At 37.4% G+C, this 22,875-nt stretch overlaps 2 protein-coding genes and 1 pseudogene across 4 annotated transcripts in view; 2 read left to right on the plus strand and 1 right to left on the minus strand.

Annotated features, from left to right (window-relative positions):
* Positions 1 to 22,875, minus strand: part of DUSP16 (dual specificity phosphatase 16) — a 94,162-nt gene that overhangs the window by 51,268 nt on the left and 20,019 nt on the right. The gene's annotated exons all lie outside the window — the stretch shown is intronic.
* Positions 8,857 to 9,991, plus strand: LOC118924641 (S-formylglutathione hydrolase-like). The gene is made up of 2 exons (XM_057491673.1): positions 8,857 to 9,027; positions 9,145 to 9,991. Exons 1-2 carry the CDS (start codon positions 8,872 to 8,874, stop codon positions 9,835 to 9,837), a joined length of 849 nt encoding a protein of 282 aa, XP_057347656.1. The 5' UTR covers positions 8,857 to 8,871; the 3' UTR covers positions 9,838 to 9,991.
* LOC118923213 (40S ribosomal protein S15a-like) lies at positions 12,825 to 16,298 on the plus strand (annotated as a pseudogene).

The following is a 22,875-nucleotide window of genomic DNA, read 5'->3' on the forward strand; positions in this document are numbered from 1 at the left end:
AATCTTTTGGGTGGTACTACACTTTGCTCCCTCTATAAATTTCAGTGTGATGTCAGTTGGGTTCAGACATGCCACATGCAGCATGCAAGACCTGACTGATCAGGTCCCAGTTTCCCACTCTGCAAAATACCAGTGTCTGTATTGGTTTAAGTTAAATTAACTTAGGCTTCTAAACCAATAAAGGGCATTGTGGGAAAAAAACGGATAGATGGCAGGTCCCTGATGCTGATTAGCTGAAAAATAACGTCAGGACAAATGTAAAAAGATAATGTGCTAGCAGACATATGGCACGTTAAGAAGGATTTGGAAGTTAAATAGGCATGAACAGCTAGAGAGAAGAGGGAAGAAAATTCCAGACGAAAAAATTCATGAGCAAAAGTAGAGGGATATATTCTGTGCAGATTTTCCTGGCTAGAGCACAGATTATATCAGCGAATAACAAAATGAGCTGAAGTAGAAGGAGCCAGGTGGTGAAGTAGCCTGGAAGTCTAAGGCCATCTAAGCCACTGTGAGCTTTATGAACATAATGTGAGAACACACTGGAAGAATTTCACTCTGGTAACTTTCATATCTTTCAGTCATTTTATGGGTTGAAATGAGAAAATGAAATTAAGGAGACCAACCAATTATATCCCACTTAGTTTTAGTTGTCTAAGGATGGGCTCTACCTAGAATGGTGACTATAAAGTCTGACAGGAAAGAAAAGATCCAAGAGACTGGTGATGGTCTCAATCCACGGGTGGCATGCCTGGCACACTTAATAAATAAATTATTAAGCCCCTATTAATACATAAACGACTTCCTGACTGAAAGTGTCCACAAAAATAGCTAGACTGCATTATGTATTATTAAATTATTCCATCGCAAAAACATTGAAAGCTATCTCAATACCCTATTCTGTCTCTGCTTCAGATGAACCAATAATCAAGTCAAATGAGCAATGTACAGGTTCAAGTTTTATGAGTCAGGTCACTATTTTATACACCAGAAGAAATCAGGCATATTGAAAGAATGAGAAAAGCAGAATGTAACAGAGGCGGACTCAGAATGTTGGCAATATGGGTGACTTTTTTTCTATGTACTTTTCATTTATTTCCAAAGTTTCCATTATCTAGAATAATGATTTTCCATTTATATGTATATATAAGACACATACATCTTTTGCAACAAAAAATGAAGGCATATATACAGTTTTAATCAGTCAAAACTCATGTCATGCTCATGCTGTTCAGAGGAAGAAAGATTTGGAAGCCAGAGAACTGGGACCTATTCTCTGCATGAGCTAAGTAAAAATTATTTTGTATGAATCATTAACCAAAATAAGTTTTAATACAGAATCATGGGATTCATCCAACAGTGATTTAGTACTGTGAAAAATTTAAAGAGATTTAAAAAGTGTAATTATATATCCCTATGACAGCCATACTCTAAGGCATGAGGCATTTGTATGTAACCCATACAAAGCAATAGAGTATATATGGTTTAGTACAGGGCACTGTTCCTTTTCCAGATGTAACTTTCAGTATCAAAGACCATATATTCAAAATTAAAATTAAAAGCAAAATCATTATAAATACAGTTAGCTTGCCACAAATGAAATGTAGAATAAAGCAGACCACAGGATTGTCTGATAAGAAACTCAAAAGCTGAAATACCAAAATATCTAGTTTCATCATCTCAGCTAGTATGTAGCCCATGGCATGCACCCTAAGGAAAATGCTCACAAAGCTCTACTGTTTCATCTCCCTGCACAGATTCTCAAATAGGTTCAAAAGAAACCTATCACTATTCACTATCAACACATTTAACATCACAGAGCACTAGGTACAAGAAACTAAAAGGCCTTCCAAGTGCAATAAATGGTCAGTTTTTCCTCTTGCAAATAATTGTTGTTCTGAATTCTGGGGTTGTGGACCTTAGCTAATCTGTAAAACTCTAGGAAGAAAAATTAAATGGGTTAGTAGAACAGACATGGGTTCATTTATGGAGCACCTACTACATTCAATTTCTAATTGAATTTAGAAATTCAATTTGTCTAATTACAAGAATCACTTAGGAACCTGATTAAAAAATATGATAAAAATGAACACCCACGCCCTCCCCTTAGCAACCGATAGCTGGGGTCTGGAATAGAGACAGTGAATTTGTATTTTTAACAAATGTCCCGGATACTTCTTAGGATTTGGCATGTTTAAAAACACCGTTCTAAAGACACATTTGGGTCTCTCAATGTTCATATTCTATCAGTTGTCGAGACCTACTGATTTTCTTTGTCTCTCACCTGAAGGATATGAAAGTACCCAGGTTGTGTTTGAACTGAAAATAACAGCAATGGGAATGGCCAATAATGGGAAGAATGGGAAGTCAGTCAGAGACAATTCAGAACTCATAGCTGAAGCAAGATTTCAGTTAGTCTAAGGCATGACTTCTGGTAGGTTATTCCTCTTCTGCATCCGTGGATGTTTTGTTGCCCTTGTCTAGCTTGGATTAATACTTAGCCTATAGGCACAGACCTGATCATCTACATTTGCCCTCTTACAGCACTAAACTATGTTTTCTGCCTTTATCTTGCATCTACCTACCACTTCAGCATTTTATTAAACATGATAATAATAATAATAATAATAAGGGAGAAATGTGGGCTTCACATATAAATCAAGTATAAAAATCAAACGAATATTCATATTTGACCTGATTGTTTATAGTTCATAATGCGTGATCAAAACTGAAAGTTTCTGTGATGACTGCCCTTGTACTGTTCACCATGTAAGAACTTATTCACTATGTAAGAACTTGTTCACCATGTAAGAACTTGCTTGTTATGCTTCAGAAGATTGGAGACTGTTGAGAATTAGGCTTGGGGTTGATTAATGATTGTGCATTGAGTCCCCTATACAGAATTTTATTGTTGTTAACAACCATTTGATCAATAAATATGAGAGATGCCCTCTCAAAAAAAAAAAAAAAAAGATGTTTGGATTATTTCCCTGAGATGAGAAAATGCTAATTGAAGCTTATCTTGAAGTAACTCTTTTTTTTCTTGTTCTTTTTTGGAGCTTTTCCACATTTCAATAATAAAGGCTAATAAACAATGAAAAAAAAACAAAACATTGATGTAACCCTTTGTGGTTCAGTAATCTTCTGGTATGAAGTTCCCTCCATTTCAACACAATACTTGTGTTGCAAGTTTTAATTGCCATCATGGCTGAAAATCCACCTTAAAGTGTCCTTAAATGGAAAAAGAAGAAGTAGGTTACTGATTGGTTCACTTTTCCAAGCTTATCCGTTAACTGCACAAAATTTCTTATTGAAATTTGCCTAATAAATATCCACTTGCCCTGATAAAAAATAAATAAATAAATAAAACAGGGCTTTCCGCAACCCTCTAGGGCTTACTGAACATTTTGCAAATTTTAACAGGCTCCTGAAAGGCACAGAAAGCAACAGATTTCAAAAGATAACAAATGATGCACCCTTTTAAACACCCGATGTATGTGGCCGAAGAGATGGTCTCACCAAAATGCAGCCTGCCATAAAGTTGCAGGTTAACACCCAGGTATGAAGTAGAGGGCAGAATGAGACAGCAAGTCCTCACAGAACACTAACAGAGAATAAGGAACCCAGGAAGCAGAAGGTTGTCTGCTTCGCTGAGTAGCTATGAGAATACAATTAGGACATAGAAGAATAGTACTTTGCAAATTTTAACACTCGAAAAAAGGTAATAACTCAACACAAGATTAATGGAGGAGTATTTTGGCTAATGCAGTACTATAGTTCTAAACCTTGGCTGCATCTTAAACTCACCGGGGAACTCAGACATCCTGGTGTACCTCAAACCCAATAAATAAATCAGAATCTCAAGAGAGTGGGACTCAGACATCAGTACTTTTTATGCACACAGGTAGGGATGGACTCTTTACCTCCTCCCAAGGTCACAAAGGACAGGCCACTTGGAAGGCAGTTTAAGAGAGAGCAAAGGAGAAATTGGGAGACACACACAATACAGCAATTTATCTGACTTACTTCTTGAGATGTGTATTTTATTTAAAAAATCTTCTGTTAGTCTGGGGTTCTGAATATATTATTAGGTAACAGATCAAGTTATCAATGTCACAGTTTCTATAATTCCAACAGTTACACAGAAGCACAATTCCCTTGTGCCCCAAGGACCCCAAGGAAATGCTGAGGCAGAGAGCCCCACTCTGGCTTTGCGCTGAAGCAGTAAAACAGTTTCCAATCTTTGTTCACTGTTGTGTAGATGTAGATGTATGAAGAAAAGATTTTAAAGGTTGGGAGGAGACAAGATAAAGCTCACAGTTCACCTGTGTGTGAATGCAAGTTAAATAAGTATCTCCACCCAGGAATTTCCCATTACTAAGGGCAAATCACAAGGGCGTACAATCTTTTGTAATTCCTCCCTCTAATCCAATCCCGTAAAACTTCATTTAATAAACTGATGATGCAACCCAAGATTCGGGCCTCCTGCCAAACAATCTATATTACATTAAATAAAGGACATCCCCACCCTTCTCCAAGGTGTGCTAGCAGTTCTTTAAAAAAAAATAGATGGCATTCAACCAGAGTCAGGAGTTTTGTTCATAATAAACCTTATTAACATACAACAGAGCAAACACTAGACTGGAAAATGCTCATTCGGCTATCTCCCTTGAATCTGCCTTGGATCTAACTTGCAGCTCATTCACCTATACAATGGTTTTTGAATATCTATTTTGTACAAGATTTTTGCTCAGGTACTTTTGGAGGATACAATTTAAGACAGTATCATAGAAATAAAATTTGTACAAAAACATCTGTAAGGCTCATATGATCTGAGCGCTCCAAGAATGGAAGAAGGGAAAGAATTTCTAGTGGTGACATCTGGAGTCAACGAAGAGGTGATAAATCTCACCAGCGTGTATTTACTCTGGATGTTCTCCTACCAACTCCTTTGGGTGCTACACAATATCTTTGTATTCACAAATAACCTCTGGCCAAGGGAAGTTTGGAGGGAATGGGGACATCACCAGCCAGAAAACTCTTCTGCGAATTCTGGAGGCAACTTCTTTCAGCCAGTCCCTGAAGGCTGGCTGCTTCCTGCCAGGAAACACTGAGCACAGATTCGTCATCAGAAGGCAAACAGGCTGCCGATTCTCATTGTGGTACTGACTTAGCAGAGGGAAAGGGGGAAGAGGGATGAACTGTCTGAATTCCTTCAGACCCCTGGTATACACAGTCACACCCGCCAGCACAAATACAAACATAAAGAAGAGAAGAATAAAGGAGGTGCAACCTTAACAACCCTGACAATTACCTGACAAGATTCCACTGACATCATTTCTGCCCAACAGCATTGCCCGCAAGGTATGAGCAGAAAAAATAAGAGAGGAACTCTTATTAAAATTAGTCTACTTTATTGGAAGGCCCAGTAAGGGAGGCAGATGGCATAAGCTCTCAGGAGATGAGCAATCTATAATCATCGCAGACAGGAGAAGACCCATGGTCTGCAAGCCTTTTAGTCTACAGACCATTTCAGAATAATGAAACTGCCGTCCACGTCTTCCAAACAAGTGTTTCTCTGACTATGCACCACCCACTACAAACCCTGGAGGAAACAATAGCCAAGAAAGTTCTGCAGAGTACTATAGGGAGACATGTAGCCTAGGTCAGAATTTAGATACGAGAGCTGAAAACATGTACACACAAAAAGTTGTGTGTTCGTAACAGCATTATTTAAAGAGGCCAAAAAGTTACCACCTGATGAATGGATATGCAAAATGTGGTGGAGATATATATATATAGCTCCATATAGTGGAATATTACTCAGCCATAAAAAGGAATAAATATTATAACTGCTACAATATTGATAAACTTTGAAAACATGCTAAGGGAAAGAAGCCAGACACAAAAAGCCGCATATTATATGAATTCATATATATGCAATGCCGACTGCTAATGTGTGCAGGGTTTGTGTTGGGGGTGATAAAAATGTTCTAGAGGGAGACAGTGGTGAGGGCTGCACACTTCTGGATATACTAAAAACCACTGACCTATATACTTTCAAAGGATGAATTTATAGTTGTGAATTATATCTCAATTTATTTAAAGGGGTAAGTTTTATGGTATGTGAATTATATCCCAATGAAGTTGTTGTTTTAAAAAAAAAAGATAAAGGCTAAGGAAATATACCAAATAAAGGGAAATTAAAAAGATACATGACAAGTAAATGCAGTATCTGATCCTCAACTGGAACCTGTAAAAATCTATGAACAATCTTGTTGGATTAAAAAGAGTGGATCAAAATGGTAGACTGGAAGTATTAAACCAATGTTAGGTTTACTGAAGCTGACAGCTCGTTCTACCAATGTGGGTGGGAGAATATCCTTGTTCTTTGGAGACTGGAGACAGTGGGCCATGATGTGTGCAACTTATTCTCAATTGGAAAGATAATTCATGTATATGTGTAAAGAGAAAGCAAATGATAAAGCAAAGGGAACAGACTGTTAATAGATGCTGACCTTTTATCTTTTCTCTAAGTTTAAAATTATTTCCAAACAAGTTTAAAATATATATACTCTTTTTTTTTGTATCATTAATCTACAATTACATGAGGAACATTATGTTTACTAGACTCCCCCTATCACCAAGTCCCCCCCACATACCCCATTACAGTCACTGTCCATCAGCGTAGTAAGATTCTGTAAAATCACTACTTGTCTTCTCTGTGTTGTACAACCCTCCCCATGACCCCCACCACATTATACATGCTAATCGTAATGCCCCCTTTCTTCCCCCCCCTTATCCTACATACTCTTTTAAGATTCAAAAATTCTACTTCCAATAATTTGTCCTATATAAATGCTTGACCTAGTACATTATATGTGAAATACTGTTCACTGGCAGATGTCAGTTATTGTAAAAAGTCAGAAACAGAAACACTCCCAGTATCAATGAATGATAAATGGACTAAATATATTATTATACCAATGTAGTATTTTTCCCTATGACTGTCTAAAAACAAAGATGCCTATATATACTGATATAGAATTGTTTCCAAAAATATATTCTTTTGTGAAGATACAAAACAAAACACAGGGATACAGAAGAATGGGTTTATCCCTAGCAATGAAAGCAACAAAAAACTAAGAAACCTAGGAATGTCTCGATATAGTTAGGAAAGAATTTAAGCCTGACTTCTACATTTACTTATGGAGCTAGTAATTTGTATTTGTAGATACAAATAATTTTCTCTCTTACAACACTGATCACGGGAACTGTATAACCTTGGATGCCATTCACTCCTATGGTTAATTCAAAATATTTCTTTTAATAGAGTTTTAAAAATTCAGATATAACATATATACCAAAAGCATACAAATCATGACTTCTACAAAGTTAACAGAGTCACATAGTTTCCCTCCTGATCAAGAAGATAGAAATCTCCAGAAGTCAGCCTCAAATACTGTCCCATCAACTAATCTCCATCCCTGCAGTTAACCACTATCCTGACCATTGTACTAGTTTTGCCTGGTTTTGAACTCTTTTGTGTCTGAACTCTTTTGCTCAACATTATATTTGAGCCCCACTGTTGTAAACAGCAATAGTTTTTCTTGTTCGCTGCTATATAGTATTTCACTGAATATACAATGACGTATTTATCCATTCTACTAACAGACCATTTAGATTGTTCCCAGTTTGGAGACACTATGAATTGTGCTATGAACATTCTTGTATTTTGGTGAACACATGTACACATTTCCGTTGGGTATACACCTAGGAGTGGATTTGCTGGGTCAGAGGCGTGATGAGTACGTAGAGCTTTAATATAATACTACAAAGTTTCCAAAGTAGTAGCAATTTACAATTTCACCATCAGCATTTGAGAGTTCTAGGTGCTCTACTTCCCTGCCAACAAATGATATTTTCAAGGAATTTATTGTTGAATTTGTCTTTTTTTTTTTCAATTTTAGCTCTTCTGGTTTGTGTGTAGTGGTAATTCACTGTGGTTTATTCAGCACTCTTTAATGAATAATGTGTTGAGTACTTCTAGAAGTTTTTAACCTTCCACATTTAGATCTACAATTGGCCTGGACTTTATTTTTGTGTAAGATGTGAGGTAGAGGTCAAAATTCATTTTTTTTTCAATATGGATTGGCAACTGATCCAGGATCACTTATTAAAAAGGTTTTCCTTCCACATTGCTATATAATGCCATCTTAATCATAAATTAAGTATATATGTTTATATTTGTATACAAATATATACATGCATATACATGTCACATATATATACACACATAGACACACACACACTTATATATATTTATTTGTAGGGCTGTTTCTAGTCTCTGTTCTATCCCACTATAGCATATCCATAGTGCAAATACTACAATTTTGTTTTTCTTCAAAAAACCTTGGCTATTCTTGCCATTTATGCATATCTATATTAAACTTATTACTCAATTGCATTAATCCATATAAATTTTAGAATCACTTGTGTAATGATTTTGGACATCTTTCATTGGATTTAGACCTAGGTATTTGATATTTGTCATGTTATCACAAATGTCATCTTTCTTAAAATTTCATTTTCTGGTTATTGTTACACAGAAATAGATTTTATATACTGGCCTGCTATTGAGGAACATTACTAAACTTACTTATTAAAAAGCATTATTGGAGGGGGCGGGCCCTGCGGGGGCGGCTCCGGCGGCCATGTTGAGGTCCCGCCCTTCCAGGCCCACGACTCCATTTTCCGTAGCCGCTGGAGATCGTCTACCCTTTGGTGCTTACAAGAAAACAAGTAGTACTTAGACATGTAAATGCACTAATTCTTTAGAAATTAATGAGATTAATCTTCACTACTAAGGGAAGAATGGCATTGAAACAGATTTCCAGCAACAAGTGTTTTGGGGGATTGCAGAAAGTTTTTGAACATGACAGTATTGAGCTGAACTGCAAGATGAAATTCGCTATCTACTTACCACCAAAGGCAGAAACTGGAAAATGTCCTGCACTGTATTGGCTGTCTGCTACTAAAGTCTTGGTTTTGGTTAAAAGAATAATAATTCAGATCAGAAGTACCAGGGACAGTTGCCTTAGATGCTGAAGATAGACCTTGGAAATTAAGGCTTGATTTTTGAAAAAAGGTTTAACTTGCACAGAACAAAATTTTATATCAAAATCTGGTTATCATCAAGCTGCCTCAGAACATGGCCTTGTTATCATTGCTCCAGATACCAGTCCCCGTGGCTGCAATATTAAAGGTGAAGATGAAAGCTGGGACTTTGGCACTGGTGCTGGGTTTTATGTGGATGCCACTGAAGATCCGTGGAAAACTAACTACAGAATGTACTCTTATGTAACGAAGGAGCTTCCCCAACTCATAAATACCAGTTTTCCAGTGGAACCTCAAAAGATGTCTATTTTTGGCCACTCCATGGGAGGACATGGAGCTCTGATTTGTGCTTTGAAGAATCCTGGAAAATACAAATCTGTGTCAGCATTTGCTCCAATCTGCAACCCAGTGCTCTGTCCTTGGGGCAAAAAAGCCTTTAGTGGATATTTGGGAACAGATCAAAATAAGTGGAAGGCTTATGATGCTACCCATCTTGTGAAGTCCTATCCAGGTTCTCAGCTGGACAAACTGATTGATCAAGGAAAAGATGACCAGTTTCTTTCTGATGGACAATTATTGCCTGATAACTTCATAGCTGCCTGTACAGAAAAGAAAATCCCTGTTGTTTTTAGATTACAAGAGGGTTACGATCATAGCTACTACTTCATTGCAACCTTTATTACTGATCACAACAGACATCATGCAAAATACCTGAATGCATAAAAAACTTAAGATAAGAGAGTCTCTTCAAGATTATAAAACTATAATAAATAAAATTGCAGGGAAAAAAGATTTCAAACATTGGATTTCATAATGCTAAAATGCTTCACTGATATTTGAATCACCTGAATAAATATATAAACCTGAAAAAAAAAAAGCATTATTACATAAGTAAAATTCACGTCCTTTGAATTCTGACCCAACATATAATGTAACCGTCACCACAACTAAGATACAAAACAGTTCTCTCATGTCACTCCTTTGATATCAGCACTTCGCCACCCTAAACCCTGGAAGCCTCTGACCTGTTCTCCATACCTACAGTTTTGCCTTTCTAGAATATGACTTAAATGGAATCACACAGTACATCACCTTTTTGGAGTGGCTTTTTTCACCCAACCATAATACTGTCAAGATTCACCTACAGTGATGCACGGATCAGTAGTTTGTCTGTAGGGATGTACCACAGTTTGTATATCCACTCACCAGTTGTAGGGTATCTAGGTTCTTTCTAGTTTTTGGTGATTACACATAAAGCTGCATGACCATTTGAGTAAAGGTTGTTGTGTGAATCTAAGTTATTATTTTTCCTAAGAAAATACCTTGGAGTAGGACTGGTGAGTCACAGTGGTAGGGGTATGTTTATAAGAAACCATATGTTAGTTTTCTTTCCACTTTACCTGTGTTCTGGTGGTTGTGTTTTTTCACAGTTGAATGACTGACCTTTGATCAGAGGGATGGTGATGAGAAGCCTCACAGGGCCTAGATAATCTTTTGCAATGAAATCATCATGTTACCAAATACATGTTCAATCCTTGAGTTGACGGTATAACCTAGGTTTAAAATGACCTACAGTGGCTCTGAGTATTTCAGCAGCTTCCTACAATGTAGCTTCTGAAGTTGTCTCAGCCCTCTGTATTACCTTCCCACCTCACACACCCAGCTATATTTAGTATTTTGGCAAAAGAAGGGCCAGGCAGCATGCCAGGAGCAATGCAGATGCTGAAGGTGGCCTAGCACGACAACAATACTGGATTGGGTATCTTGGCTTCTAGTGCAAGTGCGCTACCAACTCCTCCTCTTCCTGAGTCACCATGCATATTCCACACCTATTTGGTTCACCGGAATTTGCTTGTTTACCTTGTTACCTCACAGAGCACTGTTAGCATTACACCATTTTAAGTCAGAACACCATAAGGCGGTAAAAATAACTTCATATAACTAAGACAAGCTCCCTAGAGACTGATTATTTGTCAGTGTCTATAACTTGTAAAAAATTAAAAATATCAACTACCTGAAATCTGAAAGTAATTCTAAGCGGATCATAGCAGAATCCACAGCACCTTCAACCCACCCATCACCATCACTTTACTTCTCTCTGATAATTACCACCACAATACCACTATGAAAGCCACAGACAGGGAATAAACAAATCAGGTAACATTTCTATAAGTTGGTATTTAACACAAAAATATAGCTAGTTGTACAGAAATAAAAATTAACCTAAGGGCTGGTTGTTCTGTTTGCTCTATGTATTTAAAACAATAGCAAATACACTGTCCAATGAACTTTGGCTTCTCTTTCCTCATGACTGTAACCAGGTTTAAAAAAACAACGCTTGTGTATCGCTGGGGCAAAGTACAAAACTCTGCTGCTCCACGACATTCCCATGGCCGGACTTGGACATAGTGTGCATAGCAACAGTAACCTTTAGGGCCAGGACCTGAAGGTGACACCATGCTACACGGGGCACAATGAGTGAGATTAAAAGTTAGGAAACCAAATATCCAAGAGACCTTTGGTAGAGTGCATCTCATCAACAATGATTTCTCACTCTACTGTTCGGGTATTACTGGTGTTGCCAAGAAAATTTAGATGCTACAAGGCAATACTCTCAAAATTTGGAATTTTAGAGCTGGAAGACACCTCAGTGATCATCCAGTCCATCTCTCTGGCTTTATAGGCAGTGAGAAGGAGGGAGAGCAAGAGGAGAGTGAATCCAAGGCGTCAAAACCTCTGCAGTATAAAGCCCTCAACTAAGCAAGCTGTGCTGATAATGGCTAGAAATGGGAGAGACCATGCTGCAGTTACCATACTTCACTCATTCCATTTCGTGTCCCAGCACGGTGTCACACCCGTTCTGAGTAGTTCGAAGTTGATGATTCGTATTTTAAAAAGAAAACAGCATCCTACAGCTCAACAACAAAAATATCAAAGAACTTGATTTAAAAATGCACAGAGGACTTAAAAAGGCATTTCTCCAAAGATGATACACAAATAGCCAACAAGTATATGAAAAGATGCTCAACATCACTAATCATCAAGGAAATACAAACCAAAACCACAATGAGATACATTTCATACCTATCAGAGTGGCTATTATATGAAAGAAAAAAAAAACATGTATTGCAAGGATGTGGAAAAATTGGAATTTTTGTGCACTGTTGGTGGGACTATAAAATGATGCAAACAGTACAGCAGCTCTTCAAAAGTTAAAAACAGGATTACCATAGATTCAGCTATTGCACTTCTGGGTATACATCCAATAGAACTGAAAGCAGGTTCTCTAAAGAGAGATTTGTACACCCATGTTCATAGCAGCATTCTTCATAAACCAAAAAGCAATCCAAATGTCTGTCAACAGATGCAGAGTCATTATACATACAGTGATTAACAGAATATTACTGAGCATTTTAAAGGAAGGAAATCCTGTCCCACACTGCAGCATGGATGAACCTTAAGGACATTATGCTAAGCAAAATATTGTCACAAAAAGACAAACACTTGTATAACTCCACTTATGAGGCACCTAAAATAGTCAAATGCACAGAAACAGAATGTAGAATGGTGTAACAAGGGGCTGGGAGGAGGGAGAAAATAGAGTTTGTTGTTAAACGGGTTTAGAGTTTTCAGATTTGCAAGTTTCAGATCTAAAGATGTGTTTCACAACAATGTGAACATTAAACTACTGAATTTTGTATACTTAAAAAATGGTTAAGATGGTAAGTTTAAGTTGTTTCAAAGTTTACCACAAGAAAAAAAAAAGAAAACACAGTGAAAGATCTCTTACTTTTTCTTGCTGCGTCCCTCCCAACCTTTCATCCTCAAAAGGTGCCAAGAACTACTCCAGGACGCTGTCTTCCTGCTCCCAAACTACCCCACAGAAGTAGTCAGTCAGCACACTGCTCTTCGAGTAAGCAGAGCAGGTTGGCAATCATAGGAGGGAAGGGGAACTGGCCAGCAGAGGATTGCAGGTGGGCAGACCTCCTTTTCTAACTGTAAATTTATCCCACGGCCTAGGGGAGTGCACATGGGTGTGCTGGACCCCAAACTGAAAAACGCCTAGGAGAATAAGGAGTCATTTATGGAGATTCATTTCAACCATGAAGAATAGATAAGAGATGCAACAAGTATGAGTCCTTGATGACCAAGGCCACACGCTATACTTCCTTGCATCCCTTCTAATACCTATTACAGTCACTCAGTAAATACTTGTTCATGCTGATGACAATGACATGCTGATGATCACTGGCAAAAGAAATCGATTTTTTGTTCAGAAAAAAGCCTACCAGACTCAGAAGACAAGGGCTTATTTTCATGAATGAAGGTCATTCTAAAATAAAAATCTCTACTATTTCCACAATAACTTTTATTAGAAATTCATATAAAATTACTTTTTCCTAGCAAGTGGATACCATACTGCCTGACACTTGGCACTTGGAAATTCCCCCCAAAATACTGTCTCTCTTCAGACTGACGTCATGTTAATTACATTCTGTTCTGAGATAGCCACTGGCAGCTGCTAAGATCCTGCCACATAGGTCACTCATTTGCCAGAAAAAAATAATCACTAAAGTTTGTCTTTCAGTTGGGATTGTAGAGAAGAGAAGAAGGGATTTTCCACTGTACATGATTTTTATTGTTGGTTATACAGCCAAGAAACTATAAAATCAAGCTTCCTGAATATTTACATTAACAAGGCTCTTAGTCATTCATATAAGGAAAAATAAAAACAATTGCTTTAATTATATACTTAAAAGGGTTCAGTAGAAGGAAAAGTTTCTAGCTGATATTAGGATATTGTGGTAATAAAATTAGACATTGCCTCTAAGCTGTTTAAAGCAATTGTTAAATACATATACATACATGCCTTTTATTCTTAAAAATACACCCAAGTTGCAGGAGCCTTTTGGCTCTTTAAATGCCACAGTTAATAATGTTTATCTCTAGGATTTCCCAATACGATAAACCTCAAGCAAAATGAAGTAGCATCCTTCTATAAGATTTTTGTTGGCTAGATTAATACTTTTCAGGTTAACATTTTAACACTCTCTTTTATAAACAGTTTAATTGCTCTGTAACTTGTTGGAGTTAGGAATATGATTTTCAACTCATGGATATCCAAATTCATATAAGGATTCTATATAGGGAATCAGATCACTGCTCTCTCTGAAACACAAGTAGTCCTGGTTTAAGGCACTTGAACATCAAGGTTCTGCCTCATTCAAGTCAAGTTTAGTTGCTACAGTGCATGAAGGTAATCACTTCCCTTTAGTTGTCTTTTAATTTTGTCTAAAGCAAAACCTCACTGGGAACACTATTAACAGATAAAAACAAATGCCCCAAAAGCCAAAGGGGATACTGGGTTTTTTAACAGTACTGCCTAACATGCCTTCTCTATTGGGACAGAGGGCATTTCTCAGAACACTGTACTGAGGATATTTTGATTGTAGACTATGTACATATATGTGTACACTCACTTATTAAAATAAAAATGCAATGAGTTTTACATTTTCAATGGAAATTTGGGGCAGAAGTAATATGTGTAACTGCCAAAAAGCCAAAACCAAGTTTTAGCTATAATCTATATCATCACGACTTTTATTAAAAATACTACCCAGCTATCAAGATGACTAAAAACACCATACATTTTCTGCTATTTTGATAGAAAATATAGTAACAAATGTGAAATGGTCAGAAGACAGGAAAAAAAGCAAGACAAGTTTTAGAAATGGTGTTATCTCCCATACAATAGTCTTATTTCACAGTTAAGAAAACAGATCTAAATATCTCTAAATTAGCTCTACAATTAGTTTGTGAACACACAAACTGGGATAAGGGTCTATATAATCTTCCACTAAAATAAGAAAGTGGGTATGACTTTGAGGGGGAACACTTAAAACAGTCTCTGGAGTAAAGGAAAGCTGTTTTAGCAAGGCACTTAATATTCCTTGTGCCTTCCTTTCTGCACATTTGTGAGACACACAGTTAGCTAGCTAACCAACAGACATTTCTTCCTCTCTAACTTGCTAACAGAGTCCATTTCTCCTGGGCAGAAAGCAATAGGCTTAAGCCCAGGAAAGATACGTGGTGTACTTTACACCAGCCATGGTAATCGCACTCCCCTTAGACGCATTTCCCCAGTCTCTCCTGTGCGTGGAGGCAGTCTTGTCAAACAGTCCACGCAAATCAGACTTCAGAGAAAACTGGATGAAGAGTCTGGGAAAGATTTAGTTCTCTGTGAGGCAAGCAAAGGCAGAGGGATTGCTTGCTCTGTCCCTGTTCTCCTTGCCTTGAAAAGGGATGCGATGCCTAAAATGCTGAGGCAGCTATTCTATAACCTGGTGACAATGAGTGAACACACAAAAGATGGCAGAATCAAAGACTGGAGAGCATCTGGGCCTCAAGGACATTGCTGAGCAGCCAGACCAGCTCTGAGGCCAGCTACCTCCAAACTTCTCTGAACTGCAGAGTAACATACAGCTTATGGTTTAAGCCTCTGCTAGTGGCTTCTTGTTAACTACAACTAAAAGCAGTCCTGAATTGAAAAAAAAATTTTTTTTCTGTGGCATGCTATGATTCTCCTGCAAACTCATCCCATTACAATCACATGTGCTTACATGACATGCAATGACAAAGTGACAGGCTTGCTTTCTGCCACCTCTCCGTGCTGCCCTAACAGAGCCCACAAGTGGCCTGGCCAATGCTCTGAAAAGCATCAACAGGGCTGGAAAGACAGGCAAACACCAGGTTCTAACTAGGCCATGCTCCAAAGTCACCATTCAGTTTCTAACTGTGATGATGAAACATGGTTACATTGGAGATTTGAAATCACTGATGATCACAGAGCTGGGAAAACTATTGTGAACCTCACAGGCAGGTTAAACAAGCACGCAGTGATCAGCCCAGCCCCAGATCTGATGTACAGCTCAAAGATCTAGCAAATGGCAGAACGACCGACTCCCGTCAGTTTGGTTTCACTGTACTGACAACCTCAGCTGGCATCATGAGCCATGAAGAAGCACGAAGAAAACACATAGGAGGGAAAATCCTGGGATTCTTTTTCTAAGAATGTGATACACATGTGTAAATAAAATGCCTCACAAAACTGAAGGAACAAAATGGCAGCAGACTCAGAGACTCCAAGAATAAACTAGTGGTTACCAAAGGGGAGGGGTGGGGGAGGGCTGGGGGAGGGCTGTGGGGCGGGAGGGAGAAGGGGACTGAGGGGTATTACGTTTTGTACACACGGTGTGGGGGATGACGGGGAGAACAGTGTAGCACAGAGAAGGGACATAGTGGATCTCTGGCTACTTGCTGCACTGATGGACAGTGACTGCATTGGGGTATGGGTGGGGACTTGATAATATGGGTAAATGTAGTAACCACATTGTTTTTCCATGTGAAACCTTCATAAGAGTGTATATCAATCATACCTTAATAAAAATTTTTTTAAAAAGTAATTATAAGATGCCTCAATGGACCAAAAAAAAAAAAAGTGACAGGCTTATGTCTCTTCTGCAAAGTTAATAGAGACCAATTTAATTACTTTATCACTGCAGTTCTCTAACTATATGTCCCTATTAAAATAACTTACCATAGAAAAAATGGGAAAAAAACATTAAGAATCATGTTTATTACTGATTACTAACTTTGATCCTTCCTTTGGCCATGTCAAATCCTTTCTGGAAATAGGTATCACATAAATAACAAATGGACAAATGACATCTATTTGACCTAAACTCTTTGGTGTCCTTTAATCATAACTGCCTGTTAGTAAAGATTACAGTATTAAAGTTTCCTTCTTGCATTTGCAGCCCCAAACCTGGTCAACATTTTCACATGCTGACACTTACATCCAAAGCTTAGAGACTTACCGGCACTTTACCAAGTTCACAGCTTTGCTGTTTTTCCTACTGTAACTGAATATATGGATGATAAGAAACTGAATATTGGTAAGACATTAGAAGGAGACTTTCAGTATCTTTACAGTTGTTTAAAGTTATTTTGACATAAGTCTTTCAAATACATGTTTACCTCATGACTGCTGTGCAACCACCCTTCTCCTGCCTGGGCCGCAACCTCCCTGCATCCAGGGCACAGAACCGGGCTCACCCCAGGGCCCTCCTCTCTGCCCCGCGAGGCCTACCTCCGCTCTGCCCCAGCCCTGCTCTCCCCACAGCTGTTGGCAACGGTAACTAACGTCTACACCATTCCCTCTTCCTTCACAATTTCTTCCTTCTAAGCCTCATTTGTCTTCTGTTACCCCTCAGCTTCCTCAGAAGGTCAGTGGCCTCCTTAGTTGGAAGGAAGAAACAACTGCCATAAGCACCTGTCTCCTCTCAGGTATGTTACTATACGCCTGCTGTCATTCCAGAAAAAAATGGAACATACTCCTGATTTTGAGCACAGATATAAATGAGGATGAACATTTATATATATATATATATGTGTGTGTGTGTGTGTGTGTGTGTGTGCATCTATGTGGGCTTTGTGCTTTTTTAGTTTAAAAAAGAAAACCAGAACAAATGTTTATTTTTTTGTTAAGTTGTAAAGTGCTTTTACTGGCTCCTCCCTTCTGTCTACCCTTTCTCCACCACTATCTGACATTAGCGGCTATCCACCCATTATGGTCTCTGGGTCACACAGCCCACCCCACAGAGAAACATATTCCCTCTTCCTGACAAACTGATCAGTTAAGATGGAAACCTTACATTATAGAGGTCTCTGTCAGACCGCTCTGAAAATATGTTAGGACAGGGCACTAGTTTATATCAGCATTTTCACAGCTTCAAAGTATGATCCAGAGACCCCTGGTGGGAAGTCCTTGAGACCCTTTCAGGGCATCTAATAGTGTCAGAACTATTTTTAGTAATACAAAGATGTTACCTCCTTTTGGGCTCTCGTTCTGTCATGTGTGTAGGACAGCAAATCCAGAGGACACACAGTGTGTGGTAATAATATATCACTCTGACAGCTGATGAAACATATGCTTGCGTATTCTGTTTTTTTAAGAATTTTCTAAGGTAGCAAGTTTAAGGTATAAACATGCATGTTTTCAGAAATTAACTCAGTATTTTCTCAGCACTTCTATGTCCCTAGAAGCAACAATCTTTAGTTATATCTGATATAATCTCCATAACCTCATTATCACCCAGTGTATTCACAGAGAATTTAAAGAAATTGAAGGCTTTAAACACTGACATGTTGAGCTCTTTAAATGCAAAAGATTATTTCAAATTAGAAATGAAAAAGCCACTGAAGCACAAACAGGATGAATTACCAGGTTGCACTGGCCGGAGCAGTGCACATGATCGCTGAGAAACGCGTTAACGCTTTGCATAGATGGCGTTGCTGAATGTCTGCTGGGTGGGAAGTCAGTAAAAGAAGTCATGGCACTGACAATTACTAGGGGTGCAGTGTCTCTTCAAACTGAAGATGCTGATGCAAACATGAACCACAGGTTGGTCTCTTGCCTTAAGGATTGTACTTTTTTGCTTTGTAAGTGGACAAAATCCACTGACATATGTGGACTTATTGTTTTATTATTCCAGTATCCACACCAACTAATCACCAAAGAAGGTCCTCTTTTGTGTGTGACTGCTTGGCAACAGATAGAAAGGCTGCTGAATTACTCAAAATATTAAATAACATTTGTGAATCTCATGAATTAAATCTGATTTATGTTGATACCTGTTCTGATGGTACAAAAGCAATGGTGGGCAGAACCGCTGATGCTGAAGCAAGGCCTGGGGCACAAAACTGCACTAGTAATAATTACATTCTTCATCTTCACTGTCTGTCAATCATTTTTTAAAAGCCTGTTTCACTTAACAATGTCCTTGATAAAACAATAAAATCTATTAATTTTACTAAATCTCACTCTTGAGAATGTGGTCTTTTTAACATTCTGTGCAGTGAAATGGAGGTACACCAAAATCACATACCTAATAAAATGGCTATCTTAAGGAAAAGAATTCATTGCAACTGTTTGAGTGTGAGCTGAACTATACATTTTTCCTAGAATAACTTAAAATAATGACTGGCAGACAATTTATATTCAGACTTATGTATTTGGCAGACATTTTCTCTAAAATAAATCATGAGCTTGACACGTCAAAGAAAAAACTGACACTATCTGTTGCCAATGATAAAATCTGAGCTTTTGAGAAGAATTTAAATTTTGGAAAACTTGAACCCGGACACCAAAATCTTGCCCACTTCCCAAATGTTAAAGATGTTTTTGATGAGCTTAAGGGTCTGTGGTCACACATTAATGAATGTGATTTGTTAAATATTACATAATCAAATGTGTCAATATTTGAAAGACCTGCATAATTCAGTAAACCATTATTTTTCAATGGCAAAGTAGGGTATTAAAAAAAAATCACATACAAAGGTCAAAGATCCATTCAAAGTGCAAAATGGACCAAAAGATTTTTAATGTTACAGAGTACAAAAATCCACTGAGGTGGTTGCAGATCCAACCTGTAAGAATCTACTATTTGTTTAGTTTTGATGTAACAAAGAATATTCACAATTACCTGAAAAGACACTAAATAGTCCACTCTTTCTCAACTATGTATTTGTGTACAGCGGGTCTTCTTCACACACTTCAAATAAAGGAGCAATCACAACAGACTTAATATAAAATAAGCTATGAAAATCCAGCTGTCTTCTATTAAGCAACACATTAAAAAGACTGGCAAAATGTAAGAAGATGTCACACAGCTCACTGTATTTTTTGTTTTGGAATACTTTTTTCATAGAAGTTTGTTATTTGTGTTAACCTGTAGTGAGTTTATTTTTAAATGACTATATTAAACATTTCTCGATTTTAATTTCTAATATACTAAATACTGATAGAGTGCACATAAACAGAAGACCTTTGGGATCCCTCAGTAATGTTTAAGAATGCAAAGGTGTCCTGACAACAAAATGTTTAAAACCTTCTGGTTTCCAACACCACAAGGAAGAGCCCTTTTAAGTGTATGTATATATGAGAATGAGCACTTGAAAATGAATCAGAAGATCTCCTCTCCAGTTCTAGCACTGCTCCTTACTGGCTTTGGGATTTGTTTAAATTACTTAGTTTAAAGTCTTAGTTTCCTCATCGGTAAAATGAGTAACTCATGTCTTGTTCTGAGGATAAAGGACAAAATATGTCCACGCAATTATAAACCACAGGTATAATATTACAAGGTCTCAAAGTTAATAAGAGTTTTAAACACTTCTTGTGCCCAACTTCTACAAAATTCTATTTTTAAAAATGTGTTATTAAAAGAACTTATAGAAACAAAATGGAGATTTTGATTAGCCAATTAGCTCACATGTGCAACCATGTAATTTTACTTTATTAAATTCCCCTCCAGTTATAATAATTGGTAATGTATATTTTAACTATTATAGATATTTCCAAATATCCAAATACACAAAAGTACAGAAAATAGTAACAAACCCCAATGTACCTATCACCCAACTTCAAAAATTATCAGAAATTTGCCTATACTATTTTATTTATTTTGCATTTGTGTGTGTTTATGCCTAACCTGAAGTTTTTGAAAACAAATTAGGCACTCTTTCATTCTGCCTATAAATACCTCCATATGTATCTTAGCAGATGAGAATTTTTTAACATAACCACAATGCCATTAGTATAGTTAAAAACTTTATGGTTATAATTCTTAAATACCATCTAATACACACTCCATATTCTAATTTCCTGACTGTCTCAAAAAAAAAGACTTTGCTAGTTTTCAGTTAGTTTGTATCAATAAAATATCATTTTACCAGTTCATTTTCAAGTGAACACAACATTTTTGGCTAAAGCTAGAAAGGAGGAGGAAATAATACCAGCTTTATATGCCACATACAGTTTATAAAATAAAGCAAAGAGCTGTTTTTCTGAGGAATGTGCTTTTCGCCCCAACCTAACAAAAATAACAAAAACCCACTACAAAGTAGGCCAGACCAGAGACACTTCAGTATTTGGAGAAGTGACCAGAAGAGGACACAGCTCAGCTGCTCACAAAGAAGAGCTGATAGGAGACAACCACCTGCCATTTCGAAAAAAATGAGGTCAGGTCAGCCGCAGGGTCAGGCAAACGAGGTGAGGTTCTGGAGTGGGCATACTGGGCAAAAAAGATGGGTGCTTAAGGCTATATGTAAGGCAACCGACTGCAGGTGTCAGCTCAAAAACAGTGCTCTAAGCTAAAGATATAATGTAGCCACAATCAAAAGCAGCAGTTCTGAGAATTATTAATTTATTCAGCAAACATTTATCAAAAGCCGACTCTACCAGGTACTATCCTAGGATGTGAGTCGTATTTTTTTTAATTTACACAATGCAAACAAGGAAGCAGCATATACTTCTCTATGCAGGTCTTTCCCCATTAATTTTAAGGGGAAGAATGTAGATTATTTACTATTAATTACCTTGCCATATACAATTACAATTTATAGTGCATCTTTTTTCTGTAAACTACAGTTTGCACCACCCCTCACCCAGACACTAAAACAATTCTGAATTCCACTGTCCTTCCCAAATATTTTTGAAGAGTGCATGTCACATTAGCTTTTATCACACATACCCCCTAGCATCTATGTCTATAATTCTTCTCTAAATGGAGTACAGCTGACCCTTGAACAACATGGGTTTGAACTGTACAGGCCCAACAGGCCCACTTACCTATAGATGTTTTTCAATAAATATATTGGAAAAATTTTTGAAGGTTTGCAACAATTTGAAGAAAACACTTTCTTTTCTCTAGCTTATTTTATTGTAATAATACAGTACATATAACACACAAAAATATGTGCCAATCAACTGTTCACGTGGTAAGGTTTCCAGTCAACAGGCCATTTGTACTTAACGTTTGGGAAGCCAAAAATTGTACATGATTTGGCACAGCTAACCCCTGCGTTGTTCAAGGTTCATCTGTATTTAGTTTAGAAAGAAATTGAGAGAATGTTAAAGATGTCCCTACCTCCTCTGAAAACTGTTTCTATAGGCTTAACCAAAGTGCATCAGAATGCATCATAGATGAGAATTAGGTGCATACAGAAAAGTGATCGAGAGATTTGGTTCTGAAAACATGCTCACTTACTATAAATCCTTTTTAGAATCCTTTACCGTAATTTCACCTATACTTTTTTTTTTTAAGTTTAAAACTGCAGAAAGAGTGGAGAAGGGGTGGGAACATATTTAAAGAATGCTGGTGAAGTACTTCATAATTGTGTCAATATCATGAATAGTCACTAAGAAAATTTTATTGAACATTATAAAGTACTGTAACTATAAAGTACCACAACACTGTAAAGGACATCTTCCCAATCACACACAACATTCAGATCATTACAGGAAGAATCCAGACTTCTCCATTTCAGAGTTGACACTTCTGCTTCAGATTTCTATGTTTGTAGAAAAAGAGCTGAAATCCTAAGTGTAAGATATATTTCCAGTGAGAACATTAACTCCCCTACAAATGTTTAAGGAGATACAATTAAGCACACAGAGCAAATGCAGTCCAAATTTACCATTTGATTCCTGTACCATGTTGACAAGACCTTAAGAGGTGTCATCCCTGACCCTACCCATCTGGTAGTGAAGCTGAATGGCTTGCTTACACTGTCTGTACATCTTTTGTGTGCTCTCATACAAGGTACCATCAAAACAAACTGTCATTGAAATTTAGCTTCACCTTACTGCGCTATTGTGACTATCATTCCTAATGGAGAAACAGGCCTGAAGTTAAAGACCAA

Source organism: Manis pentadactyla, chromosome 14, assembly GCF_030020395.1.
Source record: "Manis pentadactyla isolate mManPen7 chromosome 14, mManPen7.hap1, whole genome shotgun sequence".
NCBI lineage: Eukaryota > Metazoa > Chordata > Mammalia > Pholidota > Manidae > Manis > Manis pentadactyla.